This window comes from Lepidothrix coronata, unplaced genomic scaffold (genome assembly GCF_001604755.1).
Source record: "Lepidothrix coronata isolate B3197 unplaced genomic scaffold, Lepidothrix_coronata-1.0 Scaffold125, whole genome shotgun sequence".
In the NCBI taxonomy this organism is placed as follows: Eukaryota; Metazoa; Chordata; class Aves; order Passeriformes; family Pipridae; genus Lepidothrix; species Lepidothrix coronata.
Genome location: NW_016690305.1, coordinates 1,174,105 through 1,201,716, shown reverse-complemented (window position 1 = coordinate 1,201,716; position 27,612 = coordinate 1,174,105). Strand labels below are relative to the sequence as shown.

General features: G+C 45.0%; 2 protein-coding genes and 1 long non-coding RNA gene across 7 annotated transcripts in view; 1 reads left to right on the top strand and 2 right to left on the bottom strand.

Moving 5' to 3' along the window:
- IWS1 (IWS1, SUPT6H interacting protein) overlaps positions 1 to 1,243 on the bottom strand; it is a 15,739-nt gene extending 14,496 nt beyond the window's left edge. Inside the window, exons 1-2 of one of the 3 annotated variants that reach the window (XM_017826217.1) lie at positions 1,121 to 1,243; positions 616 to 731 (exon numbers count right to left, since the gene is read on the bottom strand). In XM_017826217.1, coding sequence (XP_017681706.1) covers positions 616 to 731; positions 1,121 to 1,154 — 150 coding nt within the window. In that variant the 5' untranslated portion in view covers positions 1,155 to 1,243. Of the gene's footprint in view, positions 1 to 161; positions 197 to 615; positions 732 to 1,120 lie in introns of those variants that run through there. The other 2 variants (XM_017826219.1, XM_017826218.1) reach the window with 2 other exon arrangements.
- Positions 1,244 to 6,313: 5,070 nt separating this feature from the next.
- The window catches only part of MYO7B (myosin VIIB), a 52,077-nt gene continuing 30,778 nt past the window's right edge, over positions 6,314 to 27,612 (top strand). For all 3 annotated transcript variants that reach the window (XM_017826194.1, XM_017826192.1, XM_017826191.1), the window contains exons 1-17: positions 6,314 to 6,996; positions 10,566 to 10,608; positions 11,880 to 11,993; positions 12,613 to 12,765; positions 13,977 to 14,161; positions 14,974 to 15,095; positions 15,757 to 15,899; positions 15,993 to 16,106; positions 17,776 to 17,929; positions 18,872 to 18,948; positions 19,258 to 19,377; positions 19,611 to 19,753; positions 20,991 to 21,201; positions 22,759 to 22,894; positions 23,116 to 23,276; positions 25,957 to 26,094; positions 27,020 to 27,172. In XM_017826194.1, the coding sequence (XP_017681683.1) occupies positions 10,591 to 10,608; positions 11,880 to 11,993; positions 12,613 to 12,765; positions 13,977 to 14,161; positions 14,974 to 15,095; positions 15,757 to 15,899; positions 15,993 to 16,106; positions 17,776 to 17,929; positions 18,872 to 18,948; positions 19,258 to 19,377; positions 19,611 to 19,753; positions 20,991 to 21,201; positions 22,759 to 22,894; positions 23,116 to 23,276; positions 25,957 to 26,094; positions 27,020 to 27,172 (2,142 nt within the window). In that variant the 5' untranslated portion in view covers positions 6,314 to 6,996; positions 10,566 to 10,590. The remainder of the gene's footprint in view (positions 6,997 to 10,565; positions 10,609 to 11,879; positions 11,994 to 12,612; positions 12,766 to 13,976; positions 14,162 to 14,973; positions 15,096 to 15,756; positions 15,900 to 15,992; positions 16,107 to 17,775; positions 17,930 to 18,871; positions 18,949 to 19,257; positions 19,378 to 19,610; positions 19,754 to 20,990; positions 21,202 to 22,758; positions 22,895 to 23,115; positions 23,277 to 25,956; positions 26,095 to 27,019; positions 27,173 to 27,612) is intronic.
- On the bottom strand, positions 17,711 to 27,131 carry LOC108502852. Its single transcript, XR_001876639.1, has 5 exons — positions 26,975 to 27,131; positions 24,918 to 25,032; positions 24,233 to 24,348; positions 18,334 to 18,533; positions 17,711 to 17,907 (listed from the first exon to the last, which is right to left on the bottom strand). It is a non-coding gene; the product is annotated as an uncharacterized LOC108502852 (long non-coding RNA).

Below are 27,612 nucleotides of genomic sequence, written 5' to 3'. Positions count from 1 at the left end.
TCTCCCTCAGACACAACTCTGGACCAAAGGCTCTCCAGAGTGAATGCTTCTTCAAGTGAGAACCTCTTCAGAGGAAGAACAGGTCCCATTTAACCTGCTCCACACGCACCTTTAACCTGCTCTTTTGGGAATGACAAGGACAAAACCAGCACAAAACAGTCCTGAGAGTCAGTGACCCCATCTGAGATGGAAGCTGGAAGAGCATTTACACTCTGGCAAGGAAATCTACGTCTCCAAAACGCGTGGCTTTACATTACTGTGTGGAATTTGTGTGGAATTTCAGGTACAACTTCCAATTTCTCATAATCCACGGCTTAGAATTTCAAACCTAAAAATGTTATCTTTGTGCAATTGAGTATAACAACATTAAACTTATTCAAGTTCAAAACAGTGCGTGCTATTAAAACAATTAAGAAGAAAAATGAAAAAAGACCCTATCCTACATACTGGTTAAGAGATTATCCAACTTTTTTTCTAGAGGTAAAGTTTTGCCAGATGGAACCCTTAAGAACTGAATAAAACATGAATGTCTGGGTTAAGAGAGAATGCCTCTTTAAACAACAAAAGAGAACTGAGAGAATAGTAAACTTTATCTAGATAAAGCTCCCGTAGTACCTCTGAATGGTGCCCTACACTTCCATTCTCCGATCCAGAATGCTGCTCATTTCCTTCATCTTCCACATCAGATCCCGAGTCTCGCTCGTCTTGCACTGGAGTAGCTCCTCCATCATCTATCCCCAAGTTAAAAACAGAAAGTAAAACTCAATGACACCTCGCAGCATTTAAAGGAGCCGTCCAGGCTCCCGCTCTAACGCGGAGGGGAAACAACCTCGGGTCCGAACAAACCACCTCAGACACCCCTAAAGAGTGCACAAAACCATCTATACCATGCGGGCAGCGACTGATACACTGCCCAGACACTGGGCTGTTAAAGTCCCCGGACCCGCGGGCCCCGCTGTGCCCGGCGCCCTCCCCGGCAGGGCCCTGCGCCGCTACCTGACTGCTCCCCGCCGTAACAGTTGTGTCCATGGTGTCCGTGCCGGCCCCGCGCCCCTACCCGACCGCTCCCCGCCGTAATAGTGTGTGTCCATGGTTGTCCGTGCCGGCCCCGCGCCCCTACCTGACTGCTCCCCGCCGTAGTAGTCGGTGTCCATGCCGGGCCCGGGCTGGCGGCGGGCACTGCCCTCGGCGCTGCCCCGGCCCCGCCGCCTCACACAGGAACAAGATGGCGCCTCCCCGCTCAGCACCGCCCCCGCCCCGCGCGCACCGCCGGCCGGGTCTCGCGAGACCTCCCAGGGCAGCCGCCGCCGGGGCCGTAACGGGCCCACACGCGACCGCGCCCGGCCGGGTCATTTTTAATCACGGCGAACTAAACCCATTCCTTCCTCCCCCCAAAGTCTTTTTTTTTTTCCCCGTAGAATATCGTTTGATTTCAGTTTGATAACTGAAGCGCTGGGGAAACTGAAGGAGCCTTTGAGGAAAAAAGGCTGTTTGTAGCCCCTGCGTGACCGCGGGCAGCGCACAGCTGCAGTGTGACACGAGTGGGATCCCGGTAGAGGGGTTTCCTTGGGTGAATTCCTGGGGGAACTTCCAGGACCGAACCAACTCCTGACAGCGTTCATGGCTGCCCGAGCCCACAGCCCTGAGCTACACGAGAGATCCCAACATCTCCCTTCTGCCAGACCAAGGCACATCACCACAGTGATAATGGGTGGGACACCCACAGTGTCATCTAGAGTAGAATAGATTTTGCCATTTAAATAGCAGGTAGATTTATCTGCTCCCTACAAACCAAGTGAGCAAGATTAACGTGCATCTCCAGAAGAAGGCAGCAGGGCGGGAGCAGGGCTCAGGTACACGCACACAAGTGGGCTCCGGACGGGGCAGTGGGGGCCGGCAGTGTCCGTGTCACCGCTGCCCGGAGAGTGACCACGGCCGGCCATGGAGAGGGAGGAACAGCCGTCCCAGCAAATTTAGGTCTGACTGTCCTCGCTGAAGCTGCAGTTCAATCTAGTTCATGTGTGGGTGGTTCCTCCAGATTTAGCCTTCAGGATTGACTGGAAGTTCGCCCTGAGCTCCCGGGTGATGGTGACTTCCGGAGTAAACACAGGGCCAGAACAATCCCCATCTTTTCCAGGGATTGTTGCGTTCTGTCTCAGTAACCCTCATCCTCTGAGCAGTGTTAATATAAAGTATTTGGCATGCCCATGATATGTCAGTAGGGGATTACTGGTGATGGCTGCTATCATTGATGCATAATTTCAAAATGGAAAGTCTAATAAATGTGTACAGTGCTGGTCTCCTGCCCCTCAGTCTTCATTTTCTGGGAGGGTACAGGTCAATGTGAGACATAGAAAACTGCTGGGTATGTCATTTGGCATATTTCTAAATGGCACTGATTTTTATAGGTCTATATGCTACACTCTTGTTCAGGGACATCAAACTTTAGTAAGTTGATTACTCTGGGCAAAATGAGTCTATTTCTTCTGTGCTAGAGGCACCTTAGAATGGATGGCAGGGAGGTTAAGCCATTATTAACCAACACACTCCAGAAGCAAGCACAGTTATAATGCAGGGAGTTCAGTGTACCAGGTTAAACACAGCTGAGATTTCAGGACTGAGTTATTACTCAATGTCTTCTACAGCATCTCACTTAGAAGGAGAAATCAACAGTGAAGCCAGATGTTTCTTGGATACAATCCTATATTCTTAGCAAAAACGCAGAAAACATTTTTTTCCCCCCTGAAAGCAGGATACCGAAAATAAAATGTCTCTCTGCTTATAGCTCTACAGGTCTTTTCCAGATTGCCCCCATTCCCTCAGGGATCCTCAGGACTACACTCTTGATGCTATCGCGTCCTTTTTTCCTGCTTCTGTATGACCTACTGCTTTTAGGTCTTTGCATGGTGTGGTTTCACTTAGATCTTTTGTGGAAGGAGCAGGCACACGTGTTGTCAGTATGTGATGGGAGGCCCCTGTCATTTCACTTGTCTGACTTCCATAAAGAAAGGGAATGGCTTTATACAACTGACTAAATAGAAGGCAGGATGACAACTTTGCAACACAACACATAAAGTTCTCTGCAGAAAAAGCACTAAGGAAATAACTTGGGAGTAGTGTAACAGAAAATAATGGACAAGGGGAAACATTAATAGAAACTAACAAAAAAAAAAAGGTTGAATAATGTGTACAAAAGTACACAGAAATTGTACCAAGGGGCCTAGAAAACACAGGAGTCTATCCCATACTAAAGTCCCATGCAGTATCAGAGTAGCCTGCCTTGGAAATTAGTCCTTTATAAATATGCGTCATTTTCTGCAGTGATGGCAAGGCAGTGTCCCAAATTCCAGCAGCACTGAGGCTGCATTGATGAGTGAATAAAGATTTCGTGCATTTAGTGAAAGCGAAAGAAGGCACAGAGGTTCCCTCATAACAGTTATGAATTCCCATCTTCCTGAAAAGAAACCTTCTAACCCCAAGCCACATCCACCACACAGCAGGGGGGGCACCTGTGTCTGAAATAACCTCACCTCAGCAATGCTGAATGACTGGGCCTCAGTGCTGACCCCCATTCTGCAGGTAACGTGTCTGTGCACTCTGCTCTGCACATGCCTTTGTCCCTCATGAGCCAGAGCTTGGCAGACATCAGCCTGTAATATACTCTTGTAATGCCATCCTGGCTGCTTCCCAAGAGGAAGGATGGAGTGACAGTCAGACCATAATGGGATTGCACAGTGGGGGAGAATGACCTGTCTTCTACCAAGCAGCGTAAGCAGCGCGCACTTGGCGCGTGTGAAGGTGTGTAATGACACAGATCCCAGAGCCCCGCCAGTCTGTCTCCCTGTGCAACACCGTGAACTGGCTGGAATGAAATAAGCCTTTCCCTGAGGGACAGAATGCTCAAGAAAACCATGGGATGCACTTGGAAATCCTTTGCTGGTATGTACTGCTTCTTTAGTTTGCTTTGTTCCCTGCACTGCACCTTTCAGAGTTAACAGACATCAGTGACTTAGAGCTACAAATCTGCTTAGAGAAAGGAAGGAGGTTAGTGTAGGCAGGAGGGCTGCTGAATGAACAGTTTAAATTGCAAATTGTTACATCCAATCCACCTCCCTTCTCCCTATCTCAGAGAAATAACTAGTTTAACATAAAATGATGTTTGGCATCTAGGACTTGGTGATACAGAAATGACAAGGCCACTTTGATTTAGCTGGAGAGAAAAATGGGAAAGCTAGTGCCATGTGCAAATTAAACCCTTCGATCCTGACATCAATCTCTTAATTAGGAAGCTGTCAGGAAGAGCTAGTTTTGTTAACACATGTCTATCTGGACAGACCTATTGCTTTGAACAACAGCAGGATTAAATTCACTAATGATTATCCAATTTTAATTTGGTGCATTTCTCAGTGCATTATTCATCATAGAATCATAGAATCCCAGAATGGTTTAGGTGGGAAGGGACCTTAAAGTTCATCTTGTTCCACCCCCTGCCATGGGCAGGGACACCTTCCACTAGCCCAGGTTGCTCCAAGCCCCGTCCAACCTGGCCTTGGACACTTCCAGGGATGGAGCAGCCACAGCTTCTCTGGGCAACCTGTGCCAGGGCCTCACTAATGTGCCATTTAATAATGTTTTTAGCTTTATTACTTAAGCTGTGACTTCACAGTCTTCGCCTTCAGCAATTTGGATACAAGAAAGTTTACAACAATTAATCAGCATAGACCATGCTACAAATTATCCCTAATTACCACTACAAGTACTCCTGTGCCCTGCACAGTCCCTCCCCAAACTCTGCCTTCAGCAGTACACTGAGCTGCTCACTCCTGGCAAGCTCCTCTCCTGTCTTTCCCTGTTCACACAGCTCAGTGACCCCCCAAACCTGAGCTGCCCCTTTGCACTCACAGTGCCTTCTCCAACAGCCCCTTTAGCAGTCACTTGCTCACCTCACACTAGGTACATGTGCTGTGCAGAGCATCTTGGCTGCTTTCCCTTGGTATGTCAAGTCTCTACTCTTTCAGCTTTTGTTTTCTTGCCCTTGAATATGTCTAGACTGAACTGTGGAAATCAATCTCCCTTCCAATATGTATTTCAGCTGGGCAATGAGTCATACTTCTCTTTCAGACTTACCTCAATTTCCCTGTGTTTCCATCTCGTACAGTTTCTATACTGTATTAGGACATAAATCCTGTGCTTCTCTGTGAAATAGCATAGCCATGGTGCCTTGGGCACATGGGTTAACAATGGAGATTATTTTGAGAATGAGATTTTCTGCCCCCAAACAGGCTCCATCTGGAATTTCAGCAGATATGTTTCCTTTGCTGAAGGAATACAAATGGCACTTTTTCCCCCTGCAGTCTAATTATACAAAACCTTTGGGTTTAGAATGTACCTTGGTGTATAAAGAGATGTACTTTGATTTATTTGCCAATATTTGTTCTTCACCTAATAAAATCAGCACTTGGAATTTTGTTAATCACTACAGCATATAGACTTCTAAAAATTGTATCAGAAATAAGTCTGATAAACAACTACTTTGAGGCAAAATCCTTGGGTAAGAATGATTTGCGCAGTTAGAAACTTGAAGAAAGCTCTCCTTCCTCTCTGCCTTGTGGCTTCCTACCTCTCTCTGAAAGTCTCTGAGCCTGGAAGGGCCTATGCTCTATTTCTGCACCTGTATTTTCATGGCTGCTGTAAAACTTAAATAAAAACTCAGGTAAGGAGACTGACATTAAAACACAAATATGTGAAGTGGACAAACACACACTACTCCCAACTATTTATTGCTGTACTTGAATGCTTACCTCTGATTTGGAGCTACAGCAGGAGCCCCAAGAACCTGACACGGGAGCTTCTTGTTGTCTTTCCCATCATACAGTGCAGCCACACTGAACCTAGGAAACAAGAAAATAAGAATTAAGGTATTAGTTATACTAGCAAATGCTCACATGTCCACAATTATTGCACATTTTCATTTGCATGTTTAATAATGGGCACACAGACATAACTTTCTTCTGCACAGAGCCCTGGAGGAAGGTGACACAGCTGCATAAAGGTAGATGGAAAAAAATCTCATCCTCACTGTTTGGGCTCGTCATTAGGGCTGGAACGTGCCTGACTCCTGAGTTCTTGCTTTGGCTGGAGAAACCCTGTATCTGCCTTTCTACAGATATACTACACTTCTGTTTCTTTCCCATACTGGAATTTAACCAAATTTGCAAGATGAACACAGGATTACTGAGAGTACATGTGGAGCAATCAGAAAGAGGGAAGCTCTTGACCACACTGTCCTATTTTGGAAAGAGAGAAGTGGGCAAATAGGGAGTTAATATGCACCTAGATTCTGGAACATGGTGACAGTGTTTGCTGGGAGGTAAATTAAGATAACAAAAGCAAGATGTGTTGTCCCTTTATGTCAGTGTGTGTATGAATTTCAGTTGTCATGAGTTTATTTTGCTCTGAGCTCTAGGTACTGAGCTGTGAAACACAGACCACACCAAACACAGACTGATGGGTGTTTTCTTGCAGAAGAGAGCTATGTAAAACCAAGAGGAGGTTTTGATGATGAGATGAGGGCCTGATTTTCTTCATATCTAATAGGGTGAGAAAGAACTCCAGGGAAGTCCAGTGATGTTGGAGCAGCATAAGACTAGATGCTAAAGGGTTTTCTTCTTGGAGGGCTTTCCAGAAATCTGAAAGGATACAGGCACAGCGGGGAGATTGAAGTTTAAGGTTCATCCAGGCAAGAATTAGCCTTCGTGCTTACTGGAACACCTGACTTGGAAAGGAGGTGTACACTGAGCTGGGAGCAAAGTCCTGTAATAAATAACTGTGCTTCAGTCATTTCCTCCTCTGTGCAGCTGCGAAGTGGCACTTTGTGAGGGATCCCTTAATGGCACTAGTGCCATTTTCACCTTCCTTTTCCTTCTTACTCCAATGCTTATGAAAAAGAGGGACCTGAGCTGCAGAAGCCACACGGTGAAGATTTCTTCTGGAGAGGTAAATTCTCATGCCGTGGGGTTACATTTGGTTTATGGCACTGCATTACTCTGGGGAGAAAAGCAGCAGGGAGAGCCAGGCGTTGCCAGGAAGTGGCCATGCAACCAGGCTGGGGGGGGTGGCCACATAAAGTCATTGGAAATAAGCATTTTAAATGTTGGAACTGTGTATCCCGGGACTATAAGGGATCTCCTCCCCACCTGTCCATCCTTGGCTCTGGAGCCAGCTGTCCCTCTGACGGGACACAGTCTGGCTGTCTCTGTGTCTGTGTGTGCCACTCCCTCTTTGTCCAGGGGCAACAGTTCTGCTCTGTTGCCGTATTCTGGTTTCTGGTGCAGGTGAAGAAGTGCCTGTCAGTTGTGAATCACTGCCCATGGCCCATCTTTAGCCTGTGTTTGCCAAGGGCCATGCTTCTGTACCACCCTGCATTGCTCACAGGAACAAGTCATCACAGTGTTGAAGTTGGTAACGCAGATACAGCTCCTGAGTCATGAACAAGAACATGAGGACCTTGCCATAAAAACAATTGATTATGAAAGACTGAAGTTCCTTCTAGAGAGAGTGTACAAAACCAACAGAAAACCCCCGAGCAGCCAGAAAGAACACGTTCATGTTGCATTGCTACATTTTTGTGGATTTTGTGCTACAAAATTCAGAATTGCCTTAGTTACCTACGAGCTCTGGAGGCTGCCTTAGTCTCACAGGGGAAAGCAATTTTTAACATAGACAGCAGGTGTTGTGTTGGGGGACACAGACTTTGCTGTTTCTCTGCCTTTTGTTATTAATGTGACATTTCACCTCTCTTCTTGTTATTGGAATGCCTTTGTGAAAATTACATTTAAAATGCGTGTTAGCATTGGACTTCTGTATCAGCAGTCTGCCATCTCTTGAAGTTTCTAGTTACTTTTTACTTCGGGATCCCAATACGTTTTGTAATTTTGATAGTTCTCTTATACATTAAGTGGTAAATCATCCTGGGCTTGCTTAGAAACCCCGTTCAATCCATGCTACAGTGTAGCCACAAATAGGGCACAAAGATCGTGGCGCTTGTCAAGCACTTCCTGCTTTCCATTTTGCTGCCCCGATAGCCCTCCTTAAGAGCCACGGAATTGTTAGGGTTGGAAAACAGCTTTAAGATCATAAATCCCAACAGTTAACTTGGCACCATCAAAGCATGTCCCCAAGCACCACATCTACACGTCTTCTAAATCCTCCCAGGGATGGTGACTCCACTACTGCCCTGGGCAGCCTCTTCCAATGCTTGAGAACCTTTCCTGTGGAGAAATTTTTCCTAATATCCAGTCTAAACCTCCCTTTCCTAATATTCAGTCTGAAGACCCACAGCAGTGGGATGTACCTGCAGGAGTGTAATTGCTCTTTCTGTTTAGTCTGAAGAAAAGGTCGTTTATATACCCATCAATTTTAAGTAAGACCATGGTTTATGGAAGCTATTTACACCTCTTCCAAATAACTTAAGTAAAAATAAGTGGGCAGCTAGAGGAATGATAAAATGAGCTCTAATTTTCTCACTGCAATGTTTTAACGTTAAAATTCAGTAAAACAAGAGGGAGAAAACAATAGGACCCTGAACTTAACCTTGAGGGGTTTTTAACGGTGATCTTCATTTTTCAAGAGCATGAATTTCCAAAAACAGAGTGGTGACTTGAAACACTTTTCTGATAACTTAGCTGCAAAGTTCTAAACCTCAGCAATTTGTATATCCCCACCATAAAATGAAGATAAATAATAAAATTATTTAAATGATTCAGTCAAAAGAGTAATGAAATCTGGGTACCTCTTAAAATATGTAGCATCCATATTACATAGGATTTTAAGTAGTTATAAAAAATTTTAAACATCCAATTTTAAATCTTTTACATGATAGAAGAAATCCCAAGGCTGTCAGTGAAACTATTGATGAAGTATTCTAATAATTACTAATATTAATGGTACTACAAACTGAGATTTTGCTCATTATCTGTATAGCACAGGTAGAAAATGGATCTTCCAACTAATTTAATTTACAGTTTTCTTGTTTTGTTCAAGTTTTCCAGAGAACCTGCCCAAAACCTAGGAAAGTATAATTTAGAGCCTTAATAAAATAACTTCACAAAAGGCTAAGAGACAACAAGAAATTTAGTTTTGAGTGTCAAGATAAAATCAGAACAGGTGTCTCTCTTCATCATGGGGGATGTTCCAAGAGATCATGGACTTGCCTGGAGTCAGTGCCAGAGCTCCTTTTCTGGTCCTGTACTGTCCATTCACCTTGTAAAGTGGTTCTCAAGTGGTCTGCCATCCAACAGGAACACAGAAGGGATGCAGATGGTTCAATATGTCCTCACTGACCATGGGTTGTAAAACATGTTAAGATAAAATGCTATAATAATAATAATAATAATGTTATCACTGGTAACAGATCAAAAGAAAGTAAAAATAGGCTGAATTTTTGGACCATTTTGCTCATTGCAAACATTTTTTTCTTATTATTAACTCTGAGCTCAACCTTTTCTCAGGTTGTGCTGTAACAATGGATAGAGGGGAGATCCTTTAGAGGAATGGAGGGAGCAGAATGGATCCCACAGCTGTGAGAAGTTTGTGAATATGGGGCTGTAGAGACAGGCTGATAACTGAAGTCTGCTGCTCACAGCAGCTACTGAATCACAGATTATTTGCACAGGAATCACTCCTGCTGGTAGGAAGAGGGAAAAGGGAAAAATTCCCTGTTTGGAACTCTAGAAACATGTAAAGGGAACTTTAGCTGTGATTTCTCACACACAGTAGAAGATACACAGCAGCCTTCCCACTGTAACAAGGGTGGGAGCTGGCAAATCCCACCTAGTCCTGGAATGGCTCGCAAGATCCAGCTCTGTCTGTGGGACAGAAAGCTGCTTCTGAAGACTTTGATTCCTTGGTTATTCCAAGGATCACAGCCTGGACAGCATCATCCCTTAATTAAAGCACTGCTGTAGATTTCTAGCCACGGATATTTTCACTGTTATGTTCTTGATAGCGAGTTCCTAATTTTATTGTGGTTCCCTGCAGTTCCTTATTTTGCTGTTTGTGCCTTGACTGCAACCCCTTCCATTCCAGCTGAGGAAGATGAACTCTAAACCTCAGTTTCTGTACGGTGGTAGGTTCAAGCTGGAGGGTCTGAGGGAACTCAGCCAAAGGGAACTCCATTCTGCATCGAATTACATTGCACTGTGGGGTCTTTTTATTAGTGAGCCGACTCACTAATACTTCAGGCAATAATTGTGCCTGGCATTTGACTGAGAGAAGCATTTGATTGAGGGAATTATTTGGTGTGAAAATGTGCACAGTGAAATCTTCAGGGCTGAGAGCATCTCCAGGGTTACGTGGTAGAACACAGACCACCATCCCAGTGCTGCAGGTTCTTTGCTTTGGGTAGATGGTGCCATTGTTTCTACACCAGGTGTAGGTTATTACAATCTTTTCTGCTTAACAAAATTATTTTAAGGCATTTTGCTGTTATTTTTTACAAGGAAACCCCTTTGTCTGTTCTGGTCAAAGCCCTTTTCTGGCCTAACGTTATGTTCTTGGCACTGCAGGTTGCATACAGTGATCTGAAACATAATGGTGGTTTTCAGAAAGGTAAGTCCTACTCTTCGCTGTGATTGACTGATTAGCCTGAGGCCCAAAGAGGAGAAAATTACCTCAACATCATGGTTCAATCAAAAAGAAAGTAGCAATAATCCATAATCAACAAGGTATAAAATAACTTCAGCCTAGGCTAGGGGAGCAGAGGTGTCTTGACAAACCTGGATGTGCTGTGATTGAGCAGGTGACCTCTGTCACAAGGTGTGGCACTGAAACCACACAAATTACTTCTGGAGTTTTATTCAGCACAAATGAGAGCTGTTAGTCTGTAACATTCTTCATAACCCAGGGCAATGTTTATAGATGCTTTACACTGGTGGTTTGGTTTTAAATGTAAGCCCACAAAGTATTTTGAGAGGAGAAAGAAGTATTTTTTTCATTAAAACATTGAAACTATGGCAATAAATGCTAGAGTATGTAACAAAAGTTGGATGTGAGGACAGCTAGAAAGCCCATTGAAGATCTGATCCACAACTTTGTTCAGTTTTTATTCCATCTTTCTGTTTGAGTCTGTATTAGTGCCTGGAGCAAGAGGTGGTGTTCCTGAAGGCCTGGAGCAGGGGAGTATAACCAGGATGCTAGTGCAGGTGACATCAAGATGCTGCTAATTTCTAGGAAAGGGCAGCTGTGGCTCACCCCTTCCTCCAGTGACAGCAGAGCAGTTCTTGCTTGCTCTGCAGAGTGGCAGAATGTTGCCAAGCCTCTACAAATGTGAAGAGAGGAGCTGGGCTGGATAAAGAATGTTGGTGGTTTTTTTTCCTTAAGAGAGATCATGGCTGCACTCCATTTCAGCTACAGCAGGAAGAATATGTATCTAAAAGTTCTCACAACAGAGTCCCCTACATTTCCAGACATTTGGTTTTTTGTTTGTTTGTTTTTCTTTTTCCTGGTAAAGTCTATGTTCTCAGGAATCTCTTCTGAAAGAATACCACCCCTAATTGTGAGGCTGCCAAGGCACTCCACCAGCCTGGCGGAGGTAGTGGAGCTGCATCATTGCTGTCTTTGAAAAAGGTGTCGCCTCATTTCCTGCTGTGAGAGAGCTGGGTTTGATGACTTGTCCAAAGTCATGTTCTAGGTCAGCTGTGGAGCTGGGAGTAGAACTCAGAGGTCTGTGAATGTACTGCCTGCAAGCAGTAAGAACTTAACTAGTTAAACACTGCTAAAGAAATCAAAGCCCTAAAAAAGGAAGACCAAAAAGCGTTTGCCTGTGAGCTACATGGCATCAAGGATGTCACTGGACTTGACAGTAGATTTTTTCTTCCCAGGGTGATCATGTGTGGCTGGACACTCAACCAAACAGTGAATTTAATGTCCCTATTGGGGCAGTTGTGAAGGAATCTGACTCAGGACGGATCTTGCTGGAGGACGATGAAGGCAAGGTGGGCCATGCCATAACCATAATCATGTAAAAGATGAACATAAAATTTAAATAAAATACAAAAGAAGGGCCCTTTTGGGTCAGACCAAAGCTCCATCTATCCAGATGGTCTGATTTTGATAATGTTTGGTAGGATATAATGAAAGAAAGAATATAAAAATAAGGCAAGCATAAGATGATGCCCTGGCATTCCCAGCTCCAAGCACTATGAAGATTCAGAGCTTCTTGAAATAGAGGTTATATCTATATAGTTAAGAAAAGAAAATGGACGGGCTCCAACCCCTAAATTTGGTGAAGCTTTAGGTGAAAACATGATCCCACTGAAATCAGTTAATCCCTACTGCATACAATGTTGTAGCTGTGATGACCTGACAGAGCTGCACTCTGAACAGTGTTAAATTTGGTGATGTTCAGAACCCACCTGAATGGCTTCATTTAGTGTTTTAAATCATCCAGTCCTGGGGAGCAGCAGACCAGTTAATTCCTGCAGGTCAGACACCTGTTTGTTAGAACATGCTTGTTTTGATCATGGATTGCACTGTGGTCTAAGGCAGAGCTCCCCTGTGCTTGCCTCTGAGCTGCAGCATCACACATTAAAGGCAGTGCCTTGGCTTTTCCAGGAACACTGGATCACGGCTCGGAACATGCACATGGTGCGTCTGATGCACCCCTCCTCTGTCCAGGGGGTGGAGGACATGATCCGCCTTGGGGATCTCCACGAAGCTGGCATGGTGCACAACCTCTTCATCCGACACCAGGAGCACAAAATCTATGTGAGTGCCACAGTCACCAGGCCAGGTCGCTTTGAGGAGTGACCTCCATGTCACACTTAGTGGGTGACCTGAGCAGCCTGAGAGCCTTTCACACATGCAGCCCTCTGAGTCCTTTACTGATCAAGGGTGCCAAGGAGACACAACACAGTTTTTCTCTTCTTTCATTTGAGTACTTTGGCTGTGAAGAAGAGAGCTAAGAGCAGACTCTGCAGTCACAACTCTGTGCACAGGTAGTGACCCTGCTGACTTTCTCCTCGAGTGATCATTTCCACCAGTCACTGACAGTGAGCTAAATCTAGCCTGTGTTAGAGCTTAGAGCTGCTCTTACCTGCAGGATCAGTCCAACTAGTACACAGTGACATGGCTGTCCTCCAGTCCAAGCCAACATTTACTTGATTTTGATTAATAAAATAGATGAGAACAAATCCAGATATTTTGCCCATTACAGGTTTTATCTGTGACTGAGCAATCTGGCATTTTTATTTTCTTTGTTTCTTAGTTTCCAATTTGTAATATGATAATTAATATTCAGGTTTTTCCATGCTTTGCCTCCCATGTTATATACACTACAGGAGAGAAGCTGCCTCTTACAAGATAGGTGTGGTGATGTTTAGAGTAAACAAGGACTGATTTTATAGATGCTGCAGTTATAAATACCAAGGTGTATGTGAAGACCTGTTGTATTTGACTCTAGCAGTCTGCAGTTGTCTTATGTAGTTCTTGAACAATAATATTGCCTTGTGTCTCCACAGCCTTCAACAGCATCCTTCATTTCAACAGTGGTGCTGTTTAAAAATGTTACTAAATCCCTGTGTATATATAGCAGAAGTATAACTTAGCCCACTAGCAAAGTTCAGCTACATCTACACTAGAATACAAAAGCAGCTTAACAAAACATGGCCAAACAGCTTATGATAACACAAAAATGCCAGGTCAAATTGGACTTCCATGCACTTCAGCTTGAGACAGAGCCCCAAGGTGTGTTTTGGCAAGGAGATTACACCCAGCATTCTTCCTTGGGCAAAACCCTCCATATCCTAAAATTTTAACAGCAGCACCTAGTGAGGATCTGGGCTCTCAGCTTCACCTAGTGTTGTTATGATCTCCCAGGCTCCCCTCCTGCCTCTGTTGAGATTTATACAGCAAGTGGCTTTGTTGTATTCTTGTTTGCAGGTTTGCTGCCAGCAGTAACGCTCACAACTGTTTTGCAGACTTACACGGGATCCATCCTGGTAGCAGTGAATCCATACCAGCTGCTGCCCCTCTACACAGTGGATCAGATCAGGCTGTACTGTAACAAGAGGATTGGAGAGCTACCACCTCATGTCTTTGCCATTGCAGACAACTGTTACTTCAATATGAAGAGGAACAGGAGAGACCAGTGCTGTGTGATCAGGTGACTGGACCGAGAGGACAAATAGCAGAAACCAAGTCTGGCATGGTTTTGGGGAGCCTTTGTGGAGAAAGCAGACTTTCCAAATGGAAGGGCACAGACAAGATTATAGACAACAGGAAGGAAATATTTCTCCCTTGCTTCTTCATTTTCAGTTTAGGCCGCAAAAGGGACCTCTGAAGTCCACTGTTTTCCCCCAGAATCTTTGAATGTGGCTGCACATTCTGCACATGGTCACTACATATGGAAACATAAACTATGACCCTATGTGATGTAGGGCTATCTTTTACCTTGGAGGCATGATATTTCTGTTACATGTAGTTCCTGAGAACAGACATTTCCTGGAGAGAAATAACCTCTGCTAACCTGAAGATGGAGGGAAGCTTGCTTTCATCCTATAAACAATCCATTTTCTGTCATCAAGGTGAAGAACTAGATAGTCTCAGTTCAGTAATATCTGATTATAGCTGAGGCAACTCAGTCGAGGTGCTAAGACTAGCATTCACAATCTAGTAATGCAACAAAGAAGAAAAGCAAGTGGTCATTTAATTTGCACAGGTACAGAATGTCTTCCATGGATTTGCTTGGTTTTAATTAGTGGGAGAATTTAGTCCTCAGCCTAAGTCTAAAAAACAAATTTGAGCAGATAAGATGGTGAAAGACTAGAATTTTCTAGCCCTCTATGAAAGAAAGTGTGATCTGCCGTTCACAGGGTAAATTTAAGTGGGTTACTTTTTTTTCCACTTGGTCTGCCATTTTGCCACCCTATCCAAAAAAATAAAGGAAACCTGTAATGATCTTGTTTCTTATTGCAGTGGAGAATCTGGAGCTGGCAAAACTGAAAGCACAAAGCTAATACTGCAGTTTTTGGCAGCTGTCAGTGGCCAGCATTCCTGGATAGAGCAGCAAATCCTAGAGGCCAACCCCATTCTGGAAGGTGGGTTATTCAGCAAACATGCCGGATTTACCACATTTATCTCAGGATAAAAAAAAATCAGAAACAGATGTTTGAACTGTTGTTTCTGCATAACTGCTAAACCCCCTGAAAACAGTGGTGATGCACAGTGGATGTTCTCTGTACTTCCCTGCCATGTCTCCATGAAGCCCACAGCAGCTTCCACGCAGTGGGAGGAGGTGCCACTGCAGTGTAACCCTGAACTGCTGGGACCACAAGAGTCCTTGGGAATGCAGAGCCCAAGGCAAAGCCCCCTGGTGTAGCATTCACCTTAGACAGTGGCAAAGCGACATGGATGTATCTGTAGGGGAGCTCCCCGAGACAGTCATCTTTCTCTGTACAGGGATCAAATGTGCTCCCAGTAAATCCTTCTGGAGGTGTTCAGACTCCCTTGTCTGGCCAGATACAGACCACATTTGTATAATTGGAATATGTCTTTCAGGACCCAATTATGTGGATGCACAGTGTGCCTGCCTCTCTCTTCAGGAGGCAGCCTGAGACCAGACATTCTGCAGTGCTTGCCAGCGCTGTCTTTTGGAACACAACGTGTAAAACACTAGCAGTAAAACAGAAGGGCATAAAAAATAGACGATGTTCATTGACTGTAATAATCCAGATACTTTCTCTGTCCCTTGCCCATCAGCTTTTGGAAATGCCAAGACAATTCGAAATGACAACTCAAGCCGCTTTGGGAAATACATTGACATTCACTTCAACAAAAATGGTGTGATAGAAGGAGCCCGGATAGAACAGTTTCTTCTGGAGAAGTCCCGGGTTTGCCGGCAGGTGAGGGCACTGGCAGGTGTGCATTCTGCCTGCTCCTGTGTCACAAGCTTATCCTGACAAGGCTGTCCATTGGCCTGTTTTGGTTTTTTTTAGGCTCCAGAGGAGAGGAACTATCACATCTTCTACTGCATGCTAATGGGGATGAACACAGAGCAGAAAAAGATGCTGAATCTGGGCACTGCTTCAGAGTACACATATCTCACCATGGTAATAGCCTCTGCTTTTTTTCTTCTTTGTTTATCCCTCTGCCATTTGCTTCTCCCAATGAGCAATTACAATCAGTAGGAGCTGCAAGTGGTAATTACCAAACATGAACAGTCCTTTCCTTAGAATACCAGGAGCAATAACACCAAAAGTGCTGTGAGCCTCAGTTTCAGAGACTTATTGTATTGTTCACCAGTGGGAAGCAGCTTGAGGCAAGTCAAAGCTTTCTATCAAAGTCAGACTTAAGAAACATAAAGGACATATTAAAGCAGGTGGAAAACATCCCACACTTTCCCAGGCACTCAGATTTCAGAGGAATGCAAGGGATCTCATTCCAGGGAGAACAGCAATCACATATGTGTACCTTAGAGGAAAATGAATAAGCAGAATCCTAGTCCTTATATCTAATGAATCTTATATGCACAATGCAGGCAGCTGGCATTCAATATAACCTCCCACAACTGATGTTAATGTCCCTGTCTGGGTTTATGATGCCATTGTGGTAGCAGTGGAATGTTCATAGGTGAGATTTTTGAAAATAGCTAGTTGTTTGGTTTAGGACATGAAAGCCATAATGAAAATTCTGTTCTTTAGCCTGTGTAGATATCTCATATTAAACATGTCAGCTGGTTTGATTTGGGCTGTTCTACAGCTGTGGAAAAAATGGGGCTTAGTCCTGCCTCTACTGAAGTTAGTGGAAGATAGGCATCTAGTTTCAGAGGAAATCAAATCAAGTCTATCATCCCTTTCTAAAGTCTCAAAAGAAAAACCATTTAAGTTGCTGGAGATTTTTTCAAATGTAATGTTTTCAAAATAGCAGTGATCTTGCAGCAAAAGCTGACAAGTACAATTAGTGCAATTCAGCCATTGTTCATTCCATAAAAAAGGCCCCTGGGTCAGCAGTAGGGCAGTATGATAGAGAGATAGGAGGACTGGATTAAAGGAGAACATATCCATGGTTTTGTTAAGGTCAGCTGTTGGCACAAGCTGGCATGTCTAGATGCTGTAGACTGAAATGTCTAGGAATATTTCACTTTTGTAATCATCACACTATATTGTCAGAAATAGCAAGGATAAAAAAGGCATTTCCCCATCTCCATTAGGGCTGAAAATAGTTTCTATCAGGAGCAGCATCCTGGGACCAGGCTTTGATGAAGGTTCTTCTGATGCTGCCTTGAATGCTTCCATTTGCCTTCCACTAGAACCTAATATTTTTATTTTGAGATTTGCCTTCTAGTACTGATCCAATCCTACTTGCTTTGATTTGGGATAAGGGCTCTTAATTGTCCATTGACAAGACAGAGGGAGGAAACCAAAGAAACTGGCATGGCCTTGTAAATGTAGGTAACCTTGTCAAAGCTTCCTGTCCTTCTGTGCTCTAGAGCAGCCTTCCCTTCAGCTTGTCCTTTTGGCCTCCCCAGAATTCTGTTTAGCCCCAGAGAAATACATTACCGAGCCCTCTGCTAATGGGTTCTTTAGAGTAAAGATGAAGGAAGAAGCAGCCATGGGAAGAGGATATAGGATATCTAAATAGGTTTTTACCTTGCATCTTGTGGCAAGTGACTCACAGGATAACCACACTGTGTACAAAGGTTTGTCAGCCTGCAGGTCCCTTCTTCCTTGTATGGGTACCAGGAGGATTTTCCTCACCTGTGGGTGTGGTGCCTTGCAGGGCAACTGCATGTCCTGCGACAGCCGGAACGACGCGAAGGATTATGCCCACATCCGCTCGGCCATGAAGATCCTCATGTTCTCGGATTCTGAGCACTGGGACATCAGCAAGCTGCTAGCTGCCATCCTGCACCTGGGGAATGTAGAGTTCCAAGGTAAACTCAGCACTGTCTGTGCTTGCCTTTCCTCAGACTCCATGGTAAAGGTACTTCCAGTCGGTGCTTCCATCTGTACAGATTAGGTTGTGCTGCTCCGCCGTGCATTAACAGGTCAACAGAGTTGGAAGGACGGGCAGATAAGCACCATAAAATTCTGATCTGTGACTCCACTGCCTAGTGTTTTGAAAAACAACATCTTATTGTTATTTTGTCATGCCATCAGGTTTCCATGGTTGTAAATAGGCCCTTATCACACAAACTGAAACAACAGGAAGTATAATGCCGTGTTACATTTGCTGATTGTTGTGCCAGGCAAGCCAGAGGACATAGGAGCAGCTGAGTGGTGTTTGCTGTGGAGATAACAGCAGTCATCCTCCTGGCTGAGTCTGGTAAACACTCACCTGCATAGGTGCACTTTTGGTATGGACAGGCACAGTGTGACACCCACCAGCGGGATGCCAGAATCTCTCACATTTTAGAAAAGAGCTCCTCATTTTGTGATACAGAGGGCCTGATGCACTGATGCCATTTGGATTCTTTGGAGTAACGCTGGCTGCTAAAATTAGGGATTTCCTTCATTCCCCTTTGTTGTCCAGATTTCCTACAAGCAGACAGACAAAAAATATTTTCAGAAACACATTTTCTGGAGTCAAATATCACTTCCCCAGACCCTCAATAGCTACTATTTTAAATTAATAACCTTGTCAGTTTGGCTGCTGTTTTTAGCCTGATGTTCTGGAGTTGTGAGAGCCCTGTAGATCCCAGGATCCCTGGGTGAAATCCTCAGTAAAATCATCAAACCTGGGAGTTTCAAAAGAGAACTGGGTGCCCTGCCACATTCCCAGAGCTACGGGATCACAGAAATGCAACTGCATTAACAACACAGGCCGCTAATGTAGCAGAAATGGTTCCCTCCCAGACCAACTGTCCTCTTTGCAGCGGCCGTGTACGACAACCTGGACTGCTCCGATGTGATGGACTCCCCACACTTCTCAATCGCCACCAAGCTGCTCGAGGTAACGCACTCTCATCTCCTCCTGCTAGTTCCTCCTTCACCCTTGTTCCCTGAGCACACTGACAGAGCACGTCTCTGGAGTGTCTGTGCAGGGATGCACATCCAACAGCCACATCCCCTTCTTCCTGCTGACACTCCAGTCATGCTGCTGCAGATGTCTCTCTGGGTGGGGAGATATTTAACTGGGACAGCAAATTGCCAGTGAATGCTGCTAGACATGCAGTTTGTCACAGCCCTCTTCCCGATACATACTTTGCTGGATCTCCTTTATTCACCTGGAATGACCAGGTTGCCGTGACTGTTCCTCCAGGTGGACTCCAGTGAACTCCAGAACAGCCTCACAAACCTGTCCATCATTGTCCGAGGAGAAAGTGTGTCTAGGCCTCTGAACGTGGCTCAAGCTGCCGACGGCAGGGATGCCTTTGTGAAGGTACTGGTGCTTACAGCTTCCATGTTTGAAGACTTCCAAAGACTTCCATGTTTTGAAGATGCTTTCAGAGCTCTCTGTCTTCCTGGCTGAGGAGTCTGATGTGACATTCACCCAGAGGGCTCCGGGCCTTTCTGGTTCTCAGGCACAGTTTCACAGCAGCACAATAACAAGCAGTAAGCTATGTCCAAAGACTCTAATGATGGGCTCTAATTCCTCTTGCATTTTTTCCTCAGGGGATATATGGACGGATCTTCCTGTGGATAGTGAACAAGATCAACTCAGCCATTTTCAACCCAGCTTCTGAGAAGCATAAGGACAGACGTCAGTCCATTGGGCTGTTGGACATTTTTGGGTTTGAAAACTTCAGCAACAACAGGTAGGAGACTCCAGATGAGAAGCTGAAAAGCAGCTGATGTAAAGGGAAAGAATGAAAAAACCAGACAGACACATGCTTTTTCATCATCATCCTGATTCTCAAAAGCAGTGACATTTCCATTACTGGATTTTCCCAATTATGATCCTGCACAGATTCCATTTTTCTTCAGTCTTGGTCATATTTCTGCCTCCTCTCCCCCCTTCAGTTTAGTGCATCCATTACACAACTATTCCAAAACCTCAGGAATTTTCTCAGAGGAGATGGCTATGAAGCTGCTATGAGCAAACAGCCACTATGTGAGGATGTAGTATGTCCCTGTGTCTCTGTACCAAACTTTCCTGTTCCGTTGCATTTTACAATGTCTCTTGGGATACATTTGGCATATAGTACAAAGGAGACCATTTCAGCTCATGCTTACATCTTCCTCAATGTTCTCCCATCCTTTTTTTTTTTTTTTTTTTGGCTGCTTCATTTCTCCACTCTTAAGGACAGGACAGCAAAGTCCCTGGTCAGTATACCATTGTACCACTGTGGCCTCTTCCGCTGGTGGTTCCAGTCCCAAAGCACCATTTCTGTTTGCCATTCTTAGTTACCATATCATCAGTCCTTCACAAACCATCAGCACACTCTGCAGTCTTTTTTCAATCCATTTCAACTGATGCCTCTTGCCTTAAACAAGATAATATTCCTCACTGACTTTTGGAGCAGGATCTAGGATCAATTTGGTCTGTCTTCTTTCTTTTGTGTTCTCTCCTGTTATTTTATGCTGTTCCCAAAGGCTGCAGTCCACATGGGGCCTCACTGTGGTGAGCACTCCACAGGCACACACAGTGTGCCACAGCAGTTACCAGGTAACACTTAAAGGAGTAACTAACCAAAGAATTGGCAGTGCCAGTGGGAGCAGAAACATGTCACACGCTCATGCAGTCAAGCGATTTTCACAGTTATACATCCCCCTTTATCTCTGGAGTTTCTTGAAACACGTAAGAGATCTTTCCTTGCCTACTCAGCAACACTCAATCACCAGTTGGCTCACTGCTGCTGATCTTTACCACGGCAGAAAATGCCTCTCTTGTATTGCTAAGATTGGCAACATGCAGTGATGGTGTCACCAGCACTGTGGAATTTAGCAGTAGTATCTCTGGATATGTATCTAATACAGAGAATAAACAAATAACAGAGAGCAGTGCAGCACTGGCCAAGGATGACCATGGGCTCTCCTCTTGTCCTTCCTTAGCTTTGAGCAGCTCTGCATTAACATTGCAAATGAGCACCTTCAGCAGTTCTTCGTGCACCATGTCTTCAAGCTGGAGCAGGAGGAATACCTTGCAGAGCACATTGCCTGGAACAACATCGACTTCACTGACAACCGCCAGGCTCTGGAAGTCATTGCACTCAAGCCCATGAACATCATCTCCCTCATTGATGAAGAGAGCAGGTTCCCAAAGGTAAATTTCTGGTTTCACTCGTAATGCCTGGCTTTGCACACAGCTCACAGGTAGCACTTGGTTTTACACACACAAAAGTGCAAAGGTGGCTTTTCGACACGTTAGAAGAGGCAATGTGTTCTCCCCACAGAGAGAGCTGTATAGCTCACTATACAGCTGCTTCACTCTCTGTTGGAATTTGCTCTTCCTGGTACCTTGCTGTTGAAACTCTTACAGCTGTTCCAAACAAAGAAGGAAGGAGTCCAGATCATTTTACAAGGGCTTCTTAGGAAATCTTTGAAATTGTCGTTTGAGTATTTTTCTGCTCTTGGTCTGGGCTGCAGCTTGTTCTTTCTTCTCCTGATTGACAAACCTAATTGAGGGAATGTCACCATTGTGAGGAACTGAAGGGGAACTACAGGCCTGTCAGCCTGACCTTGGTGCTGGGGAAGGTCATGAATACATCATTTTGAGCACCACCACAGAGCACATACAGAACAACAAGGTGATCAGGCCCAGTCAGCATGGGTCCTGTTTGACTAACCTGATCTCCTTCTATGACAAGGTGACCTGCTTAGTGGATGAGTGAGAGTCTGTGGCTGTTGCCTACCACAATTCCGTGATTCTGTGAAATGTTATTCTGCAAAGACCAGGCATCTCAAACAGAAGAGCAGAGGTGAAAGTAGCATCTGATCTCAGACATCCCTGCAAAGAATTTTCAGCCTCCAGAGCACAGTGAGGCTAAGCAGGATTGCTAGTGCAGGAATCAGATGGCAATGGGCTTGTCCAGAAAAGCCAGCCCCTGCCTCAGCTCATCTGTGTCCTTCAGGTAACAGTTTGAGAGGATCACACACAGGCACACAGCTTTCTGCTTTCTTCCCTAAGAAGAGGGTGGTCCCACAGTCAGGATGAGAAGGCACCTCTTCTATGACTCCCAGAGCACATGAATTCTGAGAGCACAGCCCTCACTGCCCCTAGAAGGGCCAGTGCACACAGTGCACAGTGTGAGTGCCTCACGTGCACCACGAGGGGATGAGATTGTGACGGCACCCCTTGAAGAGAAGCACCCAGCTGACTGCCTTGCCTCTGGAACTCACAGTCTGGGCATGCTGACTGGTATCTGCTCAGGGAATCTTCCAGGGATCTCTGAGTCCTGCACCAGCTGCAGAGTGAAAGAACTGTGCCTGCCCAGGAGAAGGAGCAGGCACCCCTTAGAGTGTCCTGGACAGGATGGCGTGAGAATGTCTGGTGGGGGGCTCTGCTTGTGAGGTCCAAAGACCAATTCTGAGGAATTCTCAGTGCACCTGGTGATGTCAGTAGTGTTATGGGGGCTTGTGTACAGCCCTAGAACACCAGGCCTTAGGCTCTGATGGTGTGTTCTGTCATGGTGCTTGAGAGAGAGGTCTGTGTAAAAGGGAAGATACTTTTGGCACTGCCTTCCTCCAGATCTGCTACACAAATAAGGGCAGAATTTGAGCTTTTGCTATCTCTGATCACCACTTCTGTTTGTTTGCTGAGCACAGGCCAGTGCTGGGGACAATCTGATAACTGTCTGGTTTTGCCTGTATTTGTTTCTAGGGAACAGATGCCACCATGCTTGTTAAAATCAATTCCCTCCATGGCAAAAGTAAAGTCTATATCCCACCTAAGAGTGTTCATGACACCAAGTTTGGCATCAACCACTTTGCTGGGGTTGTCTTTTATGAATCAAAAGGTGAGTCTTTCTCTGCTGGATACAGAGGGTGAAGAGAAGGGCAGGACGTGCCCTGGGTATGTGGCTGTTCAGGGTAGTGTTGATCTGAAGCTGATCAGGAGGCCAGGAGAATGACTCTAAACCAATCTGCAAGTTACTGTAAATGAGTTGGATTTTAGGCAGACAGAGTGGTGCTAGAGCCAGCAGGCTGCAGATGTGATAATTTTGTTTCCATCCTATAGATTTCCTGGAGAAAAATCGTGACACACTGAGTGCTAACGTAATGCAAGTGGTCCATTCCTCCAAAAACAAATTCCTGAGAGAGATTTTCCAGGTGGAAGTGACCCCACCTACTCTGGGACGTGGGACCATCCGGCATCTTGGAGCTGACCAGATCTACAAGGTTGGCTTACTGACACTGGCTTATAGAAACAACTCATTTCTCTTCCCTTCCTCTAGCTGTTCTTGACCTCCTCTTTTTTTTTTTTTTTCCCCCCACTGTCTCTGCAAATTCCTGTCCCTTTCATTCAACTTGTTTCTGCAAAGGAAGCTGCAGGAAAGTCGGGGTCTGGTGTTTGTGCTGTAGACAAGTGCACTGTCAGCCCTGTTGCCCAGATCTGCATCCCTGGACATCTGTGCAGCCATGCCTGCAGGCTGCCCCACGTCCCTGAGTCGTGGGACCTCCCCCACCTGCTGGCATCAGCTGGATGGGTTTGGTCTGCACCTGCCTGGGCATCCATCCAGCACCCACATTGCTCAGAGGGGTGTAAATTACGAGGGGGTTCAAAATGTTCATTGGAATGGACAAGGCACCAACCAGAGACCCCTCAGCAAAGCCAGCACAGTAGGGAAACTGCTGCTGTGCTGCACAGGCAGCCAGTCTGCTGGGACCAGAACACCAAAGAGTCTCACTGGACAGTGGGTCCTGGCCTTCCCATTCCTACAGAGGGCTGACAGGTAGCACAACAGAGCAAAGAGCTGTGCTGTCACAGAAAGATACTCTGTCTCCTTCTCCCAGTGACACCTGTAGAGACAGTCTCACTGCCCTGCATACTGCTGCAATTTTAGCTCTCCCTTCTTGCCCAGAGGCTTTATGACAAAGTTCATGATGGCTCATTGTCACAGGCCCATCTGTGCCTGGTGGTGGAGGGAGCCTTGTGAAAATGAGGGTGTAAAGTGTAGTGGACTGGAAACAGCGTTGGGGCAGAGTTTGGGTTCTTTGTGCTGCTCCAACTTTCACAAACTGTGATTTCTGAGCATTTAACAATGTACTGTCGTCAGTGTGTAAAGGTACTTTTGCTTTTACTGTTTACATCATTGAGTTTTTCTTTCAGGACACAGAACAGCTTGCTACCTTACCTCTTATCTGCCTATTCTCCTGGCACTGTTTTCTGATCCTGTTCTTTCTTCCTCTGTCTTTGTCCCAGTGTGGTTTTCTGCTGTCCAGAACACCTGGCCATGGACAGGTAAACATCCTGGGGGCAAAGAACATCAGAAGTGGTACAAGCAGCAACAGAGAACTGGCTTAGTATCTCTTAAATGCTGTGAATACCTTCAGATTAAATATCAGGTCTATCTACATTGCTCTAATGGTTTTTGTTCCTATAAATAAGTCTGCGTTATTGAAAAAAAGCACAGCAGCATGTCAAGAAAGGAGATACTAAAGGGGGGCTACCCATTCCAAAATGCATAAAAATTAGCTGAAATACCCCTATTAATTTTCAGATAGGTGGGGCTACCATTGGGAAGCTTAAGAAGCAGGCTACAGAAAAGAATAATGAACTAAGGGCCAGAAAACACTTTTTTGTCCTGAGGTCCCACAGTTCCTCTCCTGACACACCAGGGCAGAAAAGTCACCATTTAAGCCAAAAGCCAACAACAAATTCAGCTTTAACAATGTTCCATGTGTGAGATCATGAGGGCGTGGGCTTCAGCCTTTTGTGGCCTTGCCACTGAGGGTACAGCAGAAAGGCCTCTAAGGTCTGGGAGTGAAAGCTGCTTTTAACTCTTACACAGCTTAAATATGTATATGCTGTTAGCATACCTACTTCAGATGCTTTGTAGCCCTAAGATGCATCAGAGCTGCGACAAGACATTGCCAGGAGCTGTTTTCCAAAAACATGAGTCTTTGATCACTGGAGGGCAGCCTTGCCCTGCAACTAAAGCAGAGGGTGGCAATTTGAGTGTTCAAAAAGGCACTTTAGATGTAAGAACAGAGCAGAATGAAGTACTGTAAAGACCATGGAAGTGAGAGGAGCCACTGAACTTTAAATTATTTACTTGGAAAAAAATAAAAAAAACCCCCACAACCCACTAACCCCTCCCCAAACGAGCAAACCAGCTGTGTTGTGCTGCAATAATTAGCTCCATGCCTGTATGTAAAAGGCCACTGGAGCCCTTCTGTTACTTGGAATTTGTACTGGTGTCACTGCAATTTAATGTGCCCATACTGAGAGATAGAAGCTTGAGCCTAATGTGATGATTTGTGTGAAAAAGGCATAGGTGGAACTCTGCTGTCAGAGAAGCTGGGGAAGTCTGGAGTGGCTCTCACCTTACTCCAGTAAAAGTTTGCCTTCTCCCTGCTTACTGTAGTACTAATGAGCAAGGTGATCAGTCATCCTAATCCTTAAGAAATAGGCTGTTCTGGGTCTTTAGCATTCTTATCTATGATGGCACAAAATGTCTGGCCTGGAGGTTGGTAGTGCTTTGGGAGGGGCTGTTTCTCACGAAGCTTTCAGGCACGCACCCAGGAATCACACTTGGCACCCAGGCCCTACACTAAACACAGCCTTGGCTGGAAGAGACAGGCGTATGTGGGCTCCTGTAGGTGGAATTTCTTCTACCACAGCCACCATCATTGCTAGAACTTAGTGCCCAAGTAGGTGACAGCACTTAATGGGGTTTCTTTGCAAGAATAAGCCAAAATTAATAAGATGAAAACGACCAATTTAATTCCCATGTAGGTAAATAATTTTTTTCTGAGAGTTGTGTGATACTGCTACGCTGTACAAAAATACAAAGTTTTATTAACTGGCCTCTGGCAGTGAATGATGTAGCAGTCAGCACGTGCTTACTCTTCCCAGGGCTTGGATACCACCAAGCGGCTCTCTACTCTGGGAGGACAGTTCAAGCAATCCCTGGAAAAACTAATGAAAATCCTGGAGCAGTGCCAGCCATACTTCATCCGCTGCATCAAGCCTAATGACTACAAGAAACCACTGGTAATGTTCTAACAATATGAGCTCTTGTCTTCAGTGAAGTTTTTAATCAGAAAAAGCTGTCGGTTGCTGTGTAGCACTTTATAGCTGTGCTTGGCTGCAGCCAAGAAGAGCTGGAGTACAGGCTATTCCTGCAATTAAGACAGTAGGAGGATATAACATTGTTAATGTACAAAAACATCTCAAAAAATACATCCTACAGTAATGGATGGCAAAAAAGCACATACAGGTATTCCTGAGCAGAGTTATATAGTTATATTTTCTGTAAAGCGAAAGAGAGTTTGTAGCCCCTCAGCAAGGGGACAAAAACACCCATTAGGATCCCACAATGCTCATACTATGAAATAGCCTGAGAGAGAATAGGAGAGCTGTTGGAGTTTGTGAGAGGGGTGATGTGGCTTAGTCTGACACCACGGGAGAAGAGGAATCAGTTTGTCATTAAGACACTTGTCTGGAACTCAGGTGTAAAACTCCAGTTTTACACTTAAACTTGGTATGGTGTTGGTCAAGTGAATATTTTTGAAGTACTGCATGTGGCTTAGTGAGCCTGTTAGAAACAAGCAGCACACCTGCTATGCTCTGCAGGGTATGCCCAAAGGGCCTAAGTTGCTACCGCAGTTGTTCACACCTGCAAATGATATGAACAACTCACTGTTCATCTGGAATTGTGGTTCTGGAATTGAAAGTGGTTACTAAAGCCAGAGTGAAGTTAACGGGCTGTATCTTCTGCTCACATACACAGAATTGAGAGCCCTCTGGGGTAACTTGTTTATGCCCATAATGAATTCATTCAGTGCAATTAAGAAAAGCATAGTCGGCCATTTTGCAGGCCCTCTGAGGCTGAAGGTTAATAGATACGTTCTGAGGGATGCTGGATGTGTACCTTCTTTCAGTGCTAAGTCTCCTCCTCTTGTGCTTTCCCCTTCAGCTGTTCGACCGGGAGCTGTGTATCAAACAGCTGCGATATTCGGGGATGATGGAGACCATTCAGATCAGGAAAGCTGGGTACCCAATTCGCTACACCTTTGAGGAGTTCTTTGAGAGATACAGGGTTCTCTTGCCATGGTCTCTTCGACAACAGGTGTGTAAGCAAAAACCTGGTTTAAGGCTAATTTAACTTTTCCTTACGAGGCTTTAGTCTTTTCCACGGTAGAAAGTTCTTGAATTACTGCTGGCACAGTTGAGAGAGCTGTCATCGCAGGAGCTGCCATCATGGAACTGTCACCACAGTAATTACAGCTAAATACTTACTCACTTGGGCCTTAGCTGAAAATGGACAGCTGTTTTTAGGTCCAGCTGTCATTGGCCTGCTCCATACAGACATCCCAGGCAGGATGTGCCTTCAGATGTTTCTTTTCTGTAATCACATACTTCTCAGGTCTCTGACATCCTCCTCACACTTGAACTCTGGAATGTTTGGCCATGCAGTCGTGTTCCTCCTTTTCCTGACCATTTGAGTTGAACCACTTTCATTCATTATACTGTCAGCCCAGAGGTCAGTAAGACCTCATCCCTTCCTGT